The sequence below is a fragment of the Glarea lozoyensis genome, assembly GCF_000409485.1.
Source record: "Glarea lozoyensis ATCC 20868 chromosome Unknown GLAREA14, whole genome shotgun sequence".
NCBI lineage: Eukaryota > Fungi > Ascomycota > Leotiomycetes > Helotiales > Helotiaceae > Glarea > Glarea lozoyensis.
In genome coordinates this window covers 298,246-316,908 of record NW_007360988.1, presented here as the reverse complement: position 1 = coordinate 316,908, position 18,663 = coordinate 298,246, and the positions used below count along the sequence as shown (strand labels likewise).

General features: G+C 46.7%; 8 protein-coding genes across 8 annotated transcripts; 5 read left to right on the top strand and 3 right to left on the bottom strand.

The window, feature by feature from the left end:
• Window positions 1-1,031: 1,031 nt before the first annotated feature.
• On the top strand, window positions 1,032-2,879 carry GLAREA_06669 (protein PNS1; the record flags this gene model as incomplete). The annotated part of the gene is made up of 5 exons (XM_008080617.1): window positions 1,032-1,453; window positions 1,502-1,573; window positions 1,621-1,697; window positions 1,783-2,462; window positions 2,514-2,879. 5 exons carry the CDS (start codon window positions 1,032-1,034, stop codon window positions 2,877-2,879), a joined length of 1,617 nt encoding a protein of 538 aa, XP_008078808.1.
• A 513-nt stretch (window positions 2,880-3,392) lies between these two features.
• On the bottom strand, window positions 3,393-5,074 carry GLAREA_06668 (ArfGap/RecO-like zinc finger; the record flags this gene model as incomplete). Its single annotated transcript, XM_008080616.1, has 5 exons — window positions 3,393-3,733; window positions 3,788-4,518; window positions 4,567-4,750; window positions 4,803-4,938; window positions 5,003-5,074. The coding sequence occupies 5 exons, from the start codon at window positions 5,072-5,074 to the stop codon at window positions 3,393-3,395; spliced, it is 1,464 nt and encodes a 487-aa protein (XP_008078807.1).
• Window positions 5,075-5,426: 352 nt separating this feature from the next.
• On the top strand, window positions 5,427-6,263 carry GLAREA_06667 (uncharacterized protein; the record flags this gene model as incomplete). Its single annotated transcript, XM_008080615.1, has 4 exons — window positions 5,427-5,681; window positions 5,735-5,919; window positions 5,969-6,023; window positions 6,072-6,263. 4 exons carry the CDS (start codon window positions 5,427-5,429, stop codon window positions 6,261-6,263), a joined length of 687 nt encoding a protein of 228 aa, XP_008078806.1.
• Window positions 6,264-6,764: 501 nt separating this feature from the next.
• GLAREA_06666 (uncharacterized protein) lies at window positions 6,765-8,533 on the bottom strand (the record flags this gene model as incomplete). Its single annotated transcript, XM_008080614.1, has 2 exons — window positions 6,765-8,236; window positions 8,287-8,533. 2 exons carry the CDS (start codon window positions 8,531-8,533, stop codon window positions 6,765-6,767), a joined length of 1,719 nt encoding a protein of 572 aa, XP_008078805.1.
• Window positions 8,534-9,132: 599 nt separating this feature from the next.
• GLAREA_06665 (Thioredoxin-like protein) lies at window positions 9,133-10,310 on the bottom strand (the record flags this gene model as incomplete). The annotated part of the gene is made up of 2 exons (XM_008080613.1): window positions 9,133-10,060; window positions 10,153-10,310. The coding sequence occupies 2 exons, from the start codon at window positions 10,308-10,310 to the stop codon at window positions 9,133-9,135; spliced, it is 1,086 nt and encodes a 361-aa protein (XP_008078804.1).
• A 214-nt stretch (window positions 10,311-10,524) lies between these two features.
• On the top strand, window positions 10,525-13,577 carry GLAREA_06664 (Ankyrin repeat-containing protein; the record flags this gene model as incomplete). The annotated part of the gene is made up of 2 exons (XM_008080612.1): window positions 10,525-10,577; window positions 10,625-13,577. The coding sequence occupies 2 exons, from the start codon at window positions 10,525-10,527 to the stop codon at window positions 13,575-13,577; spliced, it is 3,006 nt and encodes a 1,001-aa protein (XP_008078803.1).
• A 1,266-nt stretch (window positions 13,578-14,843) lies between these two features.
• GLAREA_06663 (uncharacterized protein) lies at window positions 14,844-15,856 on the top strand (the record flags this gene model as incomplete). Its single annotated transcript, XM_008080611.1, has 2 exons — window positions 14,844-15,535; window positions 15,589-15,856. The coding sequence occupies 2 exons, from the start codon at window positions 14,844-14,846 to the stop codon at window positions 15,854-15,856; spliced, it is 960 nt and encodes a 319-aa protein (XP_008078802.1).
• An 851-nt stretch (window positions 15,857-16,707) lies between these two features.
• Window positions 16,708-17,910, top strand: GLAREA_06662 (C2H2 and C2HC zinc finger; the record flags this gene model as incomplete). The annotated part of the gene is made up of 2 exons (XM_008080610.1): window positions 16,708-16,832; window positions 16,878-17,910. 2 exons carry the CDS (start codon window positions 16,708-16,710, stop codon window positions 17,908-17,910), a joined length of 1,158 nt encoding a protein of 385 aa, XP_008078801.1.
• Window positions 17,911-18,663: the final 753 nt, after the last annotated feature.

The window sequence follows — 18,663 nt, the reverse complement described above, 5'->3', positions numbered from 1 at the left end:
GTGGTGAGGTCAGCCTATACAGATGGCTGTGATTTTGTGAGCTAGGGACAAGTAGTCGCGCAGAAGGATAGAGGGATTAAAGGGTACATCAAGACATTTCTAAAAGTGTAATTCAGAAATAGAACCTAATTACTTTGCCTGAGTTCGTACAAATACCGCGATCGTCAAGTTATTAGTTACACTTGTAGTAAGACTGCTTGAATCAGCTGGAAGATTGATTCCGCTCATCAGCTTCATACGTTAATGACGAAGCGTTGTTTCTAGACACCATCAATTCTTCAAATTTTGGCAAGGAAGGTATTTTGACATCTTGTAGAGAGTGAGGACATTAGAAGCAATCTCCATAAGAAAAAAAGAGTGCACATGCAGTATAGAGACCTAAATAAGCGGAGTGCTAGAATTGACAATGTCATTGTTGATTGACCTGACGTTGTGTTTGATATTTATTTCACGCTTCGGTGGTTGTCGAGCTCAACGGCATCTGGACTCGATCAATCGCTTGCTTCGGCCCGGCCACAGTCCGAGTGTAGATCAGTCTGTGTAATTGGCCAAGCTAAAAAACTAGTGGTTGGAGGTCCAATTAAACTACTCGGCACGGCCCCTGTTAGATCGATCGACATCCCAGTCGAGCTGAATTTGTTTTCTTCTTTGAGAAACTGGAAATGATCCCCGCTTCGATCAATAATTGTGATATTTTGAAATAATAGTTATCCCACACGCAAAATATTTGCGCAATTGAAGGAGTTTATCAAGAATTGGATAGCAAAACTTATTATTCAATCTCAAAAATGAGAGACATAACGTCTACATAGCATTGTGTATGACCTCCCGTCCCTCACCCGTCGTCATAGCACCGCAAAGGCAAGCTCAAAGGCACAACGCCGAAAACCAAACTAGCAAACGCCCGCATCTTCTCAATCTCCCTAGCTTCGCGCATTCCTCCCTCACGACCGCAGACCATTTCCACCTTCATTTCTTCATCTATCTTTCCTAGTAATTATTTCTCGAGTACATTCATTTCGCGTCGCAAGATGGCATACAATCAGCAGCATGGCGCGGCCGACAGCTACTACCAGCAAGGCCAGCAGGATGTCAATATGCAGGCCCAACCACCGCAATACGGGCAACAGCAATACCAGAATGCAGGACAAGGACCGTATCAGCAACCATATCCGCCCCAGAATCAACAGTATCCGCAGGAACCACCGCGATTCGATGCGCAACAGCAGGGGAATTTGAATGAGAAGGTGGGCTTCGATCAGCAGTTCAAACTCGATAAGCCGAAATTCAACGATCTATGGGCTGCGTTATTGTTCCTCGCGACGTTTTTAGGATTCGTGGCTGTTAGTGGACTGGTGTTGTATGGGTATAGTCATACGAAGGGTCAGCAGGGAGGAGGGATTTATAATGGTGCTTCTACGTTCGCGTTGAATACGAATACCGTCATTTTATTGTAAGATTCTATGACAGAATGGAGGGAATAGAACTAATGATTGAATAGCGCTTTTGTCCTGGCTGTGGGTTTCGTGTTAAGTTTTGCGTATTTCTGGATCATTCGAGCTTTTACGAAACAGTAGGTGATATTGATCATAGGAAATGTCAATTGCTAATGGTGTTCAGGGCTATTTGGATTACTGGTATATTGCAGATAGTCTTTGGTATCGGAACAGCCATTGTATATTTTGCCAGAGGATACTGTGAGTGCTACACTTCCCCAATCCTCGCTACCTTCGAGCAGCTCTCATGTTCTACAACCCATGATCAGCTGCTAATATGAAACAGACAGCGCCGCAATTGTCTACCTAATCTTCGCCGTCTTCTACATCTTCTGCTTCATAAGCTGGATCCCACGCATCCCCTTCTCAGTCCTCATGCTACAATGCGTAATCGACGTCTCCAAGAACTACGGGCACGTCTTCCTCGTCTCCCTCATCGGCGGCATCGTTGCAACCGCCTTCGGCGCCTGGTTCTCCGTAACTCTCGTAGGCGTTTACGCAGCGTACTATCCCGGTGGACCAAACTGTACCGAGTACAGCTGCAGCAAAGCCAAAGTGATCGGTCTCCTCGTCTTCATCACCTTCGCTGGATACTGGATCACAGAGGTCATCAAGAACGTCATCCACGTAACCATCTCAGGCGTCTATGGCTCCTGGTATTTCTGCTCGCAGAAACCAGGCGGCGTGCCCAAGGGCGCAACGATGGGCGCGTTCAAACGCGCAATGACATACTCATTTGGCAGTATATCTTTCGGCTCCCTACTCGTCGCTCTAATTCAACTCCTCCGCCAAGCCTGCTCAATCGCCAAACAGAACGAAATGGCACAAGGAAACATCTTCGGGACCATCATGTTCTGCATTCTCGGCTGTTTCATCGGGTTACTCGAGTGGGCGATTCAATTCTTTAATGAATACTCATTCTCCTACATCGCGTTATACGGGAAAGCTTATGTCCCCGCTGCAAAGGTACCCTTCCCCCTTCCCCCTACCATACTACATATTAACATCCACCCCCAGGCAACCTGGCACATGATGAAAGACCGCGGCGTCGACGCCCTCGTAAACGAATGCCTCATCAACCCCGTCCTAACAATGGGTTCCGTATTCGTCGCCTACGTGTGTTCCTTCCTCGCGTACCTGTACCTCGAATTCACCAAGCCCGAGTACAACGACGGAAACGCCTTTACGGCCGTCGTCATGGCGTTCTCCTTCCTCATCGGATTGCAAATCTGTAATATCTTCCTCGTACCGATCAAGAGCGGTGTGGCGACTTTCTTTATTGCCATGGCGTTTGATCCTGAGGTGTTGGTTAATGAGTATCCGGATTTGTGGCGGAGGATGGTGGAGGTTTATCCGCATGTGCAGCAGGCTATTCATGTTTAAGCTTGGCGGTTAGGAGAAGGGGAGGGGATAGGTGGTGATTGTGTATATGTGAGGTTTTGTGGTTGGAAAATAAATACCCTGGGCGTTTTGTTTGAATTCAGATGGGTTGAAGGACGGAAGAGCGGGGGGGTTGTAGATATGAGTATATCATAGCGTCGAGATAGGGCCCTGTGGCTAGCGTTTATAAGGGGGAGGGTAATGCTTAATAGTAATAATGATTGCTTCAACTCCGTTTTATGGCTTCTATTAGCATGTGATCACCTTTTTACACGCTTGGTTGTAGTGTCAACGCTCAACAGATGACAGGGATCATTTTGTGTAAGACAATTACCAGTTGCGCTTCGAAATGAGCACATGTGTATCGTTTTTAGAAAATGGATAACCCAAACCAAAACAAGACTCTATCAGCAACAAACGCTTCTTCCATTTCTAACGAAGCTACACAAATAAATCTCCCCTAATCTAACGCCCGCGATCAATTTTCCACCCCATTCTAAAGTCTCCCTTCCCCACTCAACCATTAAGATAACTACGAATAGCACCCTGCAATTTACTAGCCCCCTCACCAAGCACCTGAGTTAGATTATCCAAATCGTCGCCTGCCGTGACGCCAAATTTCCTGACAAAATCCTTGGCCGCAGACTCCAAGTCGCCGTAATCTTCTCCTCCGTCTGGCTCGTCTGGACGGCCGAAATATGCGTTTGAAGAAATGGCTGAGGCACCTTCGAAGCCTTGGAGACGGGATTTGGCTTCGGATTTGGCGTTCGGGTCGAAATCGCCTTTGCCGAAGAATTCGTCGGAACCGATACCTTTTTGGTTGCCAAATTTCTGGCGGGCGTATTTTTCATCATCATCTAGAGGGCTAAGTTAGTGGTCTCTCGTTACAATGTTAAATTTGGAGAACTTACCCTCTTGTGAAGCCTTGATAGGCCCTACAGATCCGAAACCACCCATCTTCTTTGCTGCAGGAGCCGCCGCACCTCTGCCTCCTCCAATTTGTCCAAATCCGAGTCTACCCATACCCATGCCTAACCTTTCAACGTCGCTGGTTGATCGCTCATGCGTTTTAGACCCATAACCCGCTCTTCCTGGACTTGTCGGTGTGGGTGAGGCAATCTTGGTCTCCTCTGCTGCTTTTGCGGCTGCCTTCTTTGGTGCATCTTCAGCCTCCGGGTCGTATCCCAGCTCAGCGATTCTTTCAGCTTCTTCTTTTGCCTTCTTTTCCGCAGCATCAAAATCTATTACGTCCCCAGTCACCTTCTTTGCCCCCAACTTTGTCTTCTTCGCGCCAAGAACATTAGCTTTGCGAGGTCCTCCAGCAGCTGCACTCTTGCGTAGTGCGGCAGATGATGTAGTTCTGCTCGCTGGTGCAGGCGCAGCAGATCCTTCGCCTCCCGCAAGAGGTGAAGCTGTCCTTGCGATGCTTCCTCCATTGGCATTTCCGGCGTTCAAGAATGGAGATGGGGCTCGCCCAACGGTAGGTGGAGTGGCTGTTCGCGAGATAGGAGGGGTAGGTCGCTTGATCGCTGGTTTATCCCAGGACGAAAAGAAATCATCATCAGGTTCGCCAGCAGGTGTAGATGTGCCATCGGTGGCTACATTGCTCGCAGCATCTGTAATTACAACTTCGTTTGGATATCTACTCAAGTTAGTGGCGATTCCGTGTCATGGGCTAAATCAAACCTACTCGGCTGCATCTCGCGCTGCCCTTCGCTTCAGCTCATCCTTGTATTTAGTCGCAGCGTTTGATGTGTATTTGGTGGTAGGATCTTTGCTGTTCAGAGCAGCAGACCCGCCATTGGATTGAAAGAACTTGGTCGCAGATTCATTACCTCCCACCTTCATAACACGTAACTGGTCCCATTGCCACTCTAAATATGATATCAGTATTCCGCTCCCATTTCGAAATTTTGGTGTACGTACGGTCGAGGTTGGTCGATCGCACGAACGAGATATGGACACCGAGGTTTCGGTGGTTCGATGAACAATCAAGACATAGATAGATTCCAAAGGGGACTGATGTCCATGTAGGGTTCTTCGCGCCGCAGTCAAAACATATCTAAAGAAGTCGCCATGTAAGTTTCTATCAATCGCTATGATTATAGAGCGGGCAGGCTCCTTACTCTATTCGCAGGTTTGGTCCGTAATTTCTCAAAGATCTTTTGCGATTGGGTCTTGGACGCCAAAGCAGCCATATTTGTTGTGTTTACTCTGGACTCGAGTATGTGATGAAGAGACGTGGCTGTTCGGAGGGAAGAAGAGGCTTTAAGTGAAGTATGTCCCCTATTTACGAGATGTTGGCGGAATAAAATCGAGGGGCCACCTGGGCACATCTGAAAGCCATGGCAAGGTGGCCAGGGCCGCCCGCACCAAAGCGCGCTTAACCTTTCCGGCTCTAGTGGGCTATCCCAGCTTCCCCACATTTGAGGAAGCTTCAGAGGAGAGCAACCTCAATGATGCAGCACGAACTGGAATAAAAGTGTTGTCGCAAACAGAAGAAGTAAAACCACGACTTAACATTCGATATCGCCTACGCAAATACTCACAATGAACTCACTAACACGAGCGCCAATGCTATCCCTTCCATCTGCCATTCGGCCACTTCTTGCGATGCGAATGTATGCGACGCAGACTGGATTAGGAACATCGACTGCCACACCACAACCAAGGAGGAGGGCTGTCACAGCATTCAATGACGATGGGAGGGTGCCATGGGGAAATCTTTCACCAATGGAAAAGGCAGCAAGAACCACTCAGCAATCTTTCAATTTCGGTTTGATAATTGTTGGCGCAATCTTAACAGTTAGTTTCCTACGTGACTGAACAGATGAGTGCCATCCTAACTCGTTGTCAAGGGAGGCGTCACATATGTGATGTATACCGAAGTCTTTTCGCCTGATAGTAAAGTAAACCACTTCAACCGAGCTGTCAAGCAGGTCAAAGAGGACGCAAGATGTACAGCGTTACTGGGAAACAGTAAGAAAATAACCGCCTATGGAGAACCTACGTGGAATAAGTGGGCAAGAGCAAGACCAATAGCGTATGTTATTGCGGTGTGAGGTTTGCAAAGAGGTACTAATTTCCTACAGATCTAGGATCGAGACGGATAGACGAGGCGTGGAGCATCTAATAATGCACTTTAACGTACGCTGTGCCCCTACGAGAACTCATAACTTTGCTAATACCTAACAGGTTGAGGGGCCATTAAATAAGGGAGTGGTCAATCTCCATATGCAGAAGAAGCCTTCGGAGAGCGAATTCGTTTATAAATTCTTGGCATTAGACGTCCCAGGCGAGCAACGAATATACCTCGAAAATGCAGAAACGGATCCTGAGAGTTCGGCAAAAAGCAAGACAAAACTGTTCGGCATATCGTGGCGATAAAGAATGTGAAGACTGTAATTTCTGTAAAATATTGTACAATATCGATGGGCTAGATTTATGCAGGGGGTACAAGTCAATGCTATTGGTAATGGTTCAAAAATGGCCCGTCGAACATTCAAATACATATATCTAAGAGTAAAAGGGTCTCTTTTCAAAGGCCATATACTGCCGATTCTCTTTCAAACTATGGCGTTGGACAAAAGTGTTGCCGGGGGCTGGTTCATGTTTCGGTGCCGACAGCGAGAGAAATTTGTAAGTTGTGCATTTTCTTGCTTATTGACCTTTTAAAGCTTCCCTCAACAATGGGCTAACATTGACCTAGTGCTTGCTTGCCTGTTGCGTGTTATCTCATACCTGAATAACCAAGGTGGTATAGACATTCTCCTCGAAGGAGCAATAAAACACGCTGGTCAAGACCCCAAGATTGAAACTTTCGGTTTCGTTTCATGGTTATCTTGGTCGTTTAAATCGCTTCGCCTCGAACTATGTCCGAATTCTCAGTCATGTCATAGGAGGTCGTATGGTAGCAAGATATTCCTTGTATACCTCGCGAAATGGTCGCATCGTCCTTTGGTCTGGTCGAAAAGGATCCTCTCCTTTTCTCAACCTGGTGGCTTCGACTCCTGTCACCCGAAGGAATAAAGACGCTGGCCGCTTTTCAAGCCTCTCGAGTTCTTGCCAATTGCAGTCGCCACTGGCTCTATATGACCTCATGCTCTCACGCTTAGCTCTCGTGGCGGCATCAAGCTTATGTCGAAGTGTTACAACTTGACGCAGTTTATGGAACTCCATCAATCTCGTGTCATTCCCGTCAAACTTCGTGGATTTTAGGTAGGCTTGGATGAGCTTCATCTCGATTCGTTGGCGATTTTCATGCTCCTTAGCCTTCTTCATTTCTCTTCGGGTTTTGACCTCTTGGGCTTCGGTCAGCTTAACCTGGTCATCCTCAAATGCGACATTCTGTGGAGTTTTGTTGTCGCTCTTCGTTGTCGAAATGACTGCGAAGCGGTCTCCAATAATCTCAGTAAGTCCGTGCTCCACCGTATTGGCCATCAACACAAAAACATCACCATCTTCAATCTCCAGCCTGACATCTAACTGAGGTAGACACATATCTCCACCAAGCCACTGTCCGCTCGCAATCTCAGTGGTCACACTATTCTTCGAATCTCCTGGATCCTTATGATTACTCACCGGCACATTGGCCACCACCACCACCATATTCTGACACTCCAACTCGCTATTCTGATTGAGCATCTGCCCTGGTCCGTCAACAAACCGTCGATGATGACTTCTTGCCACTTCATACTTCTCCGGAAACGCAGCCTTGAAGACCGCCGCGCAAGCAATAACCGGCTCCGTAATGTCGTCCAAAAACTGTGTTGCGGCTTCAAATCGCTTCTTCTTCATTGCACCAGGTCGTCCACCACAAGTCTCAAACGTCGGGATCTGATTATACAACCCCAACCCAAGATTCGTACTCTCACTTTCATGGCCCAACATGAACCAGATCCCCAAATGCAACGTCCCAAACAAAATCTCCGGATGAGCAGCGTGGAAGTCTTTCTCAGCTTGTCGATGTTCGTTGTGAATATAGCGATAATCATTCTCAGCTGGCACGGGACGGAGATATCGTCCCATCTTCTCGATTGCAGCCACGGCTACCGATTTCTCAGGCGGGACGTATTCTCTTATCCCGGAATGCAGGAGTGAAGCGCCGTTCTTGACCAGCACGCCGATTATTTCGTCGTTGGCATCAAGCAGGATACATGGCCCGGCGATGTTTGCGTGGGTGGGGATTTGCGGGTTGTATGTTTTGACTGTTTTACCACGTTTCCTCGCTTCTTCTAAGCTGAAATTCGGGAATTTGTATCTCGGGAAATGGGCGAGGAGGTAGGCCATCCAACTATCATGGTTCTTGATCCTCTTTGGTTCACGTGGTCCAGTTGTTGGATCAATCTCAATCTCACGACCTGGATATGTTAGCATCTCATTCGAGATTTCTTGGAAAGGGGTAGAATACCAGCTAAACGTTCCGAGCGAGCCCATTCCTCGAAAACTCTGTCATATTGCCGCGCAGCGTGTTCTTTCCTTTCATCTACACGCTCTTTTCCGACTCTCATTGCCTCGCGCCGTTCTTCGTCGTCGCGGACTGTGTAGACGTCTGCTTGTAATGGCTCTCGGGTTGTTGAAGGGTGGAGGACGAATTCTGTTGGCGGGGGGTTTGGGATGAGTTGCCAGTTCTGGCCGTATGGTTGAATAGAGGTCATTTTAGGTTTGGGGTGTGCCGGAGGTGGGAGAGATGTTGGGTCTATGTTGATTATTGTCGTGATGGAGGTTATAGTGTTGAAATGGATTGATGGGAAGGACCGCTCATGGCTGGATGTCAACATTTTATGTAACGATTTATTGATTTGAGCACTTTATGCAGCTCTTTTGAGTTTTTCTGCTGCTGAATAGAGTCTTTCACGGCGCCTTTGTTGATGGTGATTATGAGCTGTCGTGAGAAGCGTAAGCAAACAATCTGCAAAATGAGAGTTTGAATTTGATAAAGAGAACGACGAGAAGAGAGTTTGCTTGGAACATGAGAAGTCATTTCATGATAATGCTGGAGTGTGTATCCGTGATCTAATTTTCTAATTCCGAACCAATGCTTTACTTGAATACTTCTTTCATACCAATCAGGATGCTGAGCATTAGCAGAGTCCGCCCTTTGTTAAAGAGTAGCCTCGCATTCCGCACAACAAAGGGGGACGTCTCGCTTAATACATCAACGGGAGGCTACTGTAAGTTCTAGATCAAAGCATATTGATATCATTCTGTCATATCTTCATAATACATCATTATACATGTTTCCGCTCAAAGACAACTAAGCTTTCAAGCCAATAAAATCCAAAGTCTTGATCTTACTGATCTTCGTATCCTCCCCACTCAAATTCGCATCAACCCTAATCAGCAAACTCTTAATCCCCGTAAACTTGCTAGCTTTCATCTTCAACTCCGCAACCCCATCCACATACTCATCACTAAACACATTAAACGCCTGCGTATTCTCCGCCTTCGCCAGCGACGCCTCCATGTCCAAATCATTAAACTCCACACCCTCCTCATTCTTCGTGAACTTCACCGGCACGTTCGTACCAATCTGAATTCTTGAAGGCGCATTCTGCTGCGCAGCTTTATCAACCGTGATTTTGAGATGTGAAGGTGTGACCGCTTGCGTAAACGGGATATAGATAAGCACCCTCGCTCCAGACGTAGATGTAACAGCGTATCCCGCCGGCGGCGGACTCGCAATATTCCTGACCGACGACATGATCGAATTCCCCAACAACCGACCGCCCTCAACATTTATCAAGCCCCTTAAGCTCCCCGGCGCCGTCCCTCCCACCTTCGCCGCCGTCGCCGGCCCCTCTTTCGCAACCAACCCCGTATAATACCCAACCTTCGTCCCCAACTGCTGCACATCCGCGCCCTTAACCTCATCCACCCTTTTCCCGCCCCGGTAGAACTGGAAGGTCGGCATGGCTGTGATACCACATTGCTGCGATACGTCTTTGGCTTTGTCGACATCGACTTGCGCGAAGACTATGGAGGGCGAGGCGGCATGTTGGGTTGCGAATTTGGAGAAGGCGGGGGAGATCACTTTGCAGGGACCGCACCAGGTGGCGTAGAAGTCGATTATTAGGAGGGGGGAGGAGGTTTTTAGGGTGTTGAATTGGGAGAGGGATTTTATTTCGATCATCGTGGATGTGTTGGTTTGGGTTTGGGTTGTTGTTGGAGGGGAGGTGGTTGTGCTTTTGAGGTGAGGTGGGGAGGATTCATGGCGGGGTGCTTTGTCAGCCTGGACTGAGGCTGACAATTGTGGCTGTACAGTACTAGTACCTACCTACCTACACCTGGGCACCCAAGGTCCTCCTGATTCTTTCGTTTTCCATCTTCTCCAACATCCACGGAATCTTTCACAATAACATTGGTCGTGTGGGCCGACTGTTCTCTCTTACCAGCATGGGTTTTGCCTGCAGCAACAGCAATGATTCTCGACATCGTTGGCTTTAGTAATATTCATGTTCTAAGAACACCCCGTAGTATGAGAGAAGCAAAGCCATCTTATTAACAGCTCTTGGTACAAGTCATCTTCCACCGAAGATTTGCAACTGATGAGCAAGTATGTGAGAAATACTGAGATTCTTCTTTGTATTACATATTCGATCGCACATTCTTATTACTTCGGGTATCATTTGCGATTACGGCTGGAACAATGCCTGGTGTCAAGATATTTCTTGATCACCCTGTTGGGAAGAATCCACCTCGGTCTGTTTACGTTCTCATGTACTACTGTAAATCTGACTGAAGAACAGTGACTGGAACGAGCTTCACTACGCTGCATTCGTCAAGGATTTTGACAAAGTTCGAGCTATCGTAGAATATGCGCCGCACCTGGTCGAGGCTAAAGACCTAGCCGGTTGGACTCCAGTTCATCTGGCATGCTGTGGACCGATGGGTTTTGCCCTTGACATCTCATGGGCTCTTCCACATAAGGTGGACAGAGTCTATGAACCATCAAGGCGGCGATATCGTGATGCCGCCTACTTACTAGACGAGGACAATATGCAGGTCGAAAGTCAAAAGATACTAGCTCTGTTTATTCGGACTGGCGCAGATATATTCGGCGAAGAAGGAAGCTACACGCCAGCGCATGTGGCTGCTAGTACCGATATGGTACATTGTGCTTTTACCTTGGCTCTCTTTGGCGCCCAGATCAATCCCCACAAACCTGGATCTCCGTTCAAGTGGGCAAATCATCAGCAGAAATACCTCCTCAGTGATCTCGTAGGTCCGAGGAAGCTGGTATCGAACATGTATCATGACCTACTAGGATTAGAGGGTCAAACTTTGCTTGAGGAGTTTGAGAAAATTGCCAGTGATTGGGAAGACCCAAACAAGCAAAATGTCTTAACAAAGCTCGCTTTTCAAATAGAGTACACACTGGCCATTAGTATTGCAAAATACCGAAGAACCATCCAGGTAGGATCGGAACGCAAGATCGTCTGGCTCTGCTCACAGTGCTGCAAGCTAGGCGAAGAAATTATAATGCGCAGCTTCTTCCCTTCATCGACGAGGTCAATTACCGTCCCACTCAACGCTGATATGAAATGCGACCTTTGCAACATATTCCGAGTTCTGTTTCTAGATTATGTTCCCGGATCAGTGGAAAACCTGTCTTATATCATTACAGATCACGTTGAGCCCGAGAAGCAAAGCCTGGCTGATAAATTTAAAAGTATCTTAGCCACTACCGGAGTAGTCCACTTGTCTGTTTTCTACGATGGAAAACTAGTCAAACTTGATAGTTTCCTTTCCGAACGGGTCTGGGACGAAACCAAAGTGGTGCAAAAGCCTACTGATCTCAACAGGGCCTCAATCGACTTTGATGTTCTCGAAGGCATTTTTGAGGATACGGACTCAACCCTATCCCAAGTTGATTCTGTCAGTCATACGACATTTGAATCTGAGAAAATATATCATTGCAAATCTTCTATAACTCGGTTTCCTCAACTTTATTATGACTCCAGCATCGGCAGTGGATGGTTATCGAGATGCCGCGTAAGTCATCCTAATTGCAGCAAAATGCTGACGAGCGCGGCGACAATGGATTCTGAGATGGATGATGGAACTTTCACCCCCACACGTCTCATTGATGTCAGCCGTTGGGAAGAGAACTTGATTCGAATATGCGATTGCAAGAAATCGAAGCCATTATTCACAGCTCTGAGCCATCGGTGGTCAAGCGGACCGGTACCGTCGTGGGTCACCAAAACTGCGAATCTGAGCTTGAGATACAGTTGGTTCTCGTCAGTTGAACTACCGAAATCAATTACGGACGCCCTTCAAGCGACGGCTGAGTTGGGGTTACAATACACCTGGATCGACTCTTTGTGCATCGTTCAGGATGATTCAGTGGACTGGAACAACGAAGCAGCACAGATGGCAAGAATCTACGCCTCTGCCGAAGTAGTTGTCTTTGCTGACTGCGCGAGAAACGACGAGGGTGGCTTTCTTGGGGAGAGAAATCCGAGCACACCTTACCATCCTGTTGCATTAAGATTGATGGAGCGAGAAGACGACTACAAACGACTGCCGACTATCGTTCGCTACGCTTACGAAGTGCCGCCTTGGGGAACGGACGAAAAGGACATTAGCGACAGGTCTGATTACCTGAACCATAAACATGCAGCTGTGTCGTTTCGCGAGGATGTGAATCAATCACATCTCAGCAACCGTGGCTGGATTCTACAGGAACGTCTCATGGCTCGACGATCTTTACACTTTGGAGCTTCGCAGGTATATTGGGAATGCCCTTCCATGATAGTTTCTGAAGCGGGTAACGAGATTGATGGGGAAATACACCAGAAATGGATTGTCGATACTCGTAAAGCTTTAGCTGGCTCCACGGATTCCTGGGAAATGGTCCGGCAGAATTGGATAGACATTGTATCCGTTTATAGCCGAATGAAGCTCACGAAGCCCTTCGATCGACTTCCAGCAATTGAGGGTATTGCCAGAGCTTTTCGTTCTTTCATGGACGACAAATATTTCTATGGAACGTGGTTAAAGTCATTCCCACAAGATCTACTATGGCAGGTCGATAGTCAGAAGTCAGTAGATCCTAACACGAAACATCAAGCCATTCCTTCGCTAAGTAGTTCAGACCGGATCCCGAGTTGGTCTTGGGCTTCAGTTAATACGCCCATGAGCTTTGTACTAACAACACCACGCGTGGGTGAGGGGGGTTGCGTTCCTGACTGTTCTGCCAAATGTTATCAGCTTAGTCTACCACTTGAATCGATATCAGCAATCAACAGCCGACCGATGATTGGCGTTTTGGGCTTTCATACGGAGAGGTTTCTCCAATCCAAACAAATTTCTGGGGCTTGTGTTACGATCAAAGCACGTATGCTGGAACTCCTGGTCATCGGCCCAACAACGTCGAAACTAGGGTATTTAGAGCCTGGGTCTATCCCACTGTACGACGACGAGCTGGCTCCGGTCGGCATTGCTCTTTTTGACGAACCCGAACTGCAGGGCAAGTGCGATAGTCCAAAACGAGTTTTGTGCGTCCTTATTTCCACGAGCACTGCCTACCAGCTCAGTGAAAGACATGTGGTAGATTTTATGCTTATCCTCGAAGATTGTGGAGACAACTCATTTGTGCGGATCGGAGTCTCTCATACCAATATTCGACAAACTTCTCGTTACGACACCGGATCAATTTTCAAAAATTGCAAATTGAAGACGATAACTCTCTTTTGAGGCTACCACGAAGGTCGTATTCGATAGCACTCCTTGTTTTTACGATAACCCTAAGTACATTAATCGTTGATGGCTTGATGCTAAGCTGGGCCAGATATCAGCTCAAATGCTTCGATGGACGTTTCTAACTGTTGTAGAACGGCATTCTTGCAGAGCTTTCGTATTTTCCAGACTTGGTACCGAAGCAGCATCAGACCCGATCGATCTTCGCTTTGAACGATCGTTACGGAGAAGAGTCATCAGTGGTGGCATGCGTAGGTACGAACAATGTGCCTAACCTTGAATTAGCGAAAGATGTCCTACAAAAGAAGCAGCGAAAATGTCGTTTGAGTCACCACTTCCACTCAAGACTCCAAAGTCGGGCGAGGACAAGACATGGATCTCTCCTATTCTGTCAAGCTTCACATATTCTTTTAACTACACTCCACGCCTCAGAGTATTCATTTACTGAATGATGTTCGATGAGTAGTACCTTCTGAAAACGGCTGTTGGTCTGGGGAACAAACATAGCTCCGGCACTTTCAACGCCCGTTTTACTCAAACTAAACTGCACGGCTTCCCATCTCTACGAAACAAAATCCAAGACAAAATTAAAGTTTCCAACAGTCCCAGCCCTCGGCCCTGGGAAGTTTGTTTTTAGCCGTTTATTGCATGAAGCTTCGCCTCGCTTATGGTTTTGGTGTTGTGCACGGCCCGAGGACGGAAAACCAACCAAACGCAAGCGTAGGTCTTGCGCACGCTCTTTCCCTTGACTTGGCGTTTCATGAATTGAGGATTGTTATCTGCTGATTGTCGATCTGAGTATCTCAAGAATATACAACACTTGTTGGTAGTATCTTGCTGCGAATATGACCCTCACTTGCGCTCTTTAGAATTGCTGTAACCTGAGCGGAACAATTCAGCTAGTAGTAAACTGAGTTGGGATTTCACATGTACAACGACTTGCAAGTTACAATATCTAGATCTGAACATCCTAGTAACCTGACGGAAATCTGTGTCTCGAAAGTTGGGACGAAATCATCCTCGCATGGAAACCCATATTGAGAGATATCTGAGACCTCCAAACATCCAGGGAGTTCAAACAACTCTACTCAGCCTCACGACTGTCGGAGACTTGAGTGAGACTAGTTGGTTTGGCTTATCCCGCGCAGTAGCATCAAAGTTTATTTTCTCAAATCCTTCTTAGTCGACTTGATATCCCTTTTTTCCGTCCCTGTTGTAATTTCCTTTCTTCAAACAAGTCCTATCATTCCCAGCCCTTTCAATATGAGTGTATCAACGACGCCCGCCATGACAACCATGGTTATGGCTACCCCTAGCAAAGCACCAGAAATCATCGCCGTCGGTATAACATTCCTAGTCATCAACACCTTATCCATCGGCACAAGAACCTACTCTCAAATCGTCACCAAGAAGTTCAACTTCAATGATGTCGGCATGCTCATCGTCCTCGCGGTATTCGGATGTCTAGTCGCCTTCCTCATCCTAGGTGCCAACTCAGGAATAGGAAAACACACTCCTGATGTCCTGAAATCCGGAATTCAAAACGTCTCGGACAGTCTGAAATGGATCTTCTTCCTCGAATTCTTCTACGTCTTTCTTACCACCGTTATGAAAGCTAGTATCGCGACAACTTTCTTGCAATGGGCCACGACTAGGGTGCAGAAATGGATTCTATGGGGATCTATCGTCGTGGATTTTGCTATTGGAGGTGTCGTCAGTGTTTATACCGTCGTGCAATGCACTCCGATCAGTTTCTCGTGGGAACGACTTGATCCTGCCGCGAAGGGCATGTGTAGGGATCCGAATGAGATTATCAAAGTCGGATATGCACTCTGTTTCGTCACTGTGACTTTGGATATTCTGTTCTTGGTCTTGCCGTTCGTGATGTTGAGACATTATAAACCGAGTCCGAGGATCAAGATGTGTGTTTATGGTATCATCTTTATCGGAGTTCTGTAAGTATCCTCCCTCCTACTCATGCAAATTACCTTTTCTAACCCTTCAACAGAGCAAGCATAGCAAATTTCATCCGTATCGCCGCGCTCTCCAAGCTAGGCACCTACAAGGACCCACTCTACGACGCAGCAGACGTCTTCCTCTGGTCCTTCCTCGAAGTCAGTCTCGGTATCACCGTCGCTGGTATCTTGGAGCTAGCTCCGCTGATGCAGAGACTTGGCGTCAAGGGCTTTGAGAATGTCGGAAATAATTTTGTGGATATCGATGATGATACTCATCGGTTGGTTGTTATTGGGAAGCCGAAAAGCTTTGATAGTTAGATTTTACTTACTTGGGCTGGATCCGGGTTTTTGGGTGGCGTTGGGGTTTGTGTATAAGGTTGGGGCTTGGGGGTTGGGGTTATGATTTAATGATTTTAATGATGGAAATTGAATTTGTGTTGTGCATCAATTTGGCTTTTCCGCGACCATTGATTTTCAAGGGTCACATGAGCTGGTATGTTCTGCTGGACAATTTCCCACCCTAGTCGCACGGAAGTTTGTCCTCGAGAGTAAAGGCTCAACGATTTTTCTCCAAGTGTATCACAAACAATTTATACCCAAGTGAGTAAACTAAATTGGTTTCTAATCACAAAGGTCATAGCTAATCATTTTGATAGTTGTTGAGACAAGACTCTTCATTACTTTGGAATCATGGTTGTCTTTTAGCAACATCGGCAAGGGAGTCTTGAGTTCCGGTTACACAAGCAAAGTTTTTCTTGTGTCACTTGAAGGAAATCTTGTTCTGCTTGCAGGTCACTAGACTACGACCCAAACCACAAGAGCACATCACTAAGGCAAGTTCGTGGTGACTGACAAGATAGAAGTAAAGTGTTTACAAACCAGCATATCTGAATCATCTAGGAGGCCATCATGCAAAGAAACATGTCACGAAATCTCTGGGGCTGTCTAAGTGATGCACCCGCACATCGCCCTTTCTCAACACAGCAGCCCTTCGGACCTCCTTATCCCCACACCTCTCAGCTCCCCCAAACATAAAGGCGCCTCGTCCCCCAAGCCAATTTCTACCATTTTTGCGGCCATTTTTACGCTCTTCTCACCTCTCACCGCCCCAAAATTACCTCCTCATTACTACCTCCATCGCTTAACCGCCTCACTTTCTGCAAGACAATATGCCGCCCCAAGGCAGCGACCAATCCCGAAGCATGAAGCAGGGCGACACTCCCAGCCTGCTTGACGACTTCGATTTCGATGCTTTCATCAACCTTCCATTGGATGAGGTGGACATGGGTTTGGGGTGAGTGGCTAAAAAAAAAGACACGCTAATTTTGGGGCGACTTAGAGCGTTGCACCACATAATCCTTCCGATCACTATGGAACCATCCTGTACTATCCCGGCCGTTACATCACAAATTCGCCGAAATCATATGACCCTTGGACCACAACAAGCCCCCGGCATTGCTCCAAAAGAACCAAAGAAGCCTGCTAAGGCCAGATTTTCTTGCTCGCACCAAGGCTGCAAGCGTAACTTTCCGCGAACCTATGAGCTGTCACGGCATGTAAAGAGCATTCATCAGCGAAACAACAATCTTTTGTGCCCGATATATGGATGCCCTCGCTCAGAAAAGACGTTTCCAAGGTCTGACAAGCTTCGACAACATTTCCGAGAAAAGCACAGTGATCCTGAGCATTTCTTATGTTTTATCGAGAACTGCACTGCAGGGCCGTTTACCAAAGAAGAGATCTCCAGCCACTTCGAAGAAAATGGCGATCAATCTTCTCACAATCAACCCAATTCTGGAGAGATTCTGAACGCGATCCGTTGGCGCTTTGTACCACTCGAAAATGGACACCTTCGGTTAGAGAGCTTGGATGCTTGCCCGCTTGCCTTTCTGGGATGCTATACAATCATGCCTAGTGATATTTCTAAAAAGAAGAATTTTCGGGCCATCATAGATCACCTCGGTGACCATCCCCAAGAGCAAAGATTACCAAAATTCGGGAATATTTGCAGGTATTTCTGGAAATATAACTGGAGATCATATGTCTGGTGCCGGTGCCGCGTCTGCAATTCGAATATTCCAAGTCCCGATATAGAGAATTATTTCATTCATCTATACACAAAGCACTCCTCAGAAGAAAGACGAAATCGCCGGCTTTATCTAATTGATGATATGAGATCTTACCAGATGGAGGGGGAATTAGTACCTTCTTGGTTGATCGATGATTGCGTCGCTATGGCGAAAAACAAGGGTAATGAAATGAGCGAGATGAGTTCTCGTAAAACTGAGGGTCCTGGCTTGGAAAATAACCAAACTGAGGATGGAACGGTCACAAATACGTCCACGGAAGTTGAAACCGTTGCAGGTATTTAAGATTACTTCTGTGGTCTTCACAAGCAGATTTGCAACCAACTCAAGGACGATAGATAAAATCGGGAGGAACACAAGTTCAACAGTTTTAGGAGATGAAGAACATTGGAAACCATCGACAGGAGTCTAGGATAGTTACGGCAATCCAGTACCCAGCCACGCCAGTCAATACTTCAACATATCTGACTCGTCGCTCTGAATTACGGAAGGACTTTCCTTGTATCTGCGTCGGGATCTGCTTTCTACTTTTCTTTTCAGGACGGAAGATTCAACACGAAAGGTGTTGTTAGCAAATAAGGAACCTTCAACTTTCTTGCTGCTAGCAACTCGATTATTGGGGTACTCTGTTTCTTCGGCTTTTTCATTCGACCGTGCAAATTCAACATGGGAGACGTTGTTTGCAAATATGGAAACTTCAACTTTCTTGCTGCTAATAACTTGGTGTCACGGTGTTTTGTATCTTTTCTCTTGGGGTTTAGAAAACTCAAAATTGAGAGGGAGAAGGGTTGCGTTCATACGAGTTTGGACCATTCAACATAAGAGGGGTTGCTAGCAAACATGGATACTTCAACAATCTTGCTGCGAACAACTTGGGGTACAGAGTTTCTTTTTTAAATCGAGTAGTTAAATATAAAAAGATAAAAAAACAGTTTTCATTTGTCCGGATGATGTATCATTTTCAGGTCCTACCCATGAAGTTAAGTTTGTGTCAAAACTTCCTAAATTGGAAATGAATTCCCATTTAGCTTATATACT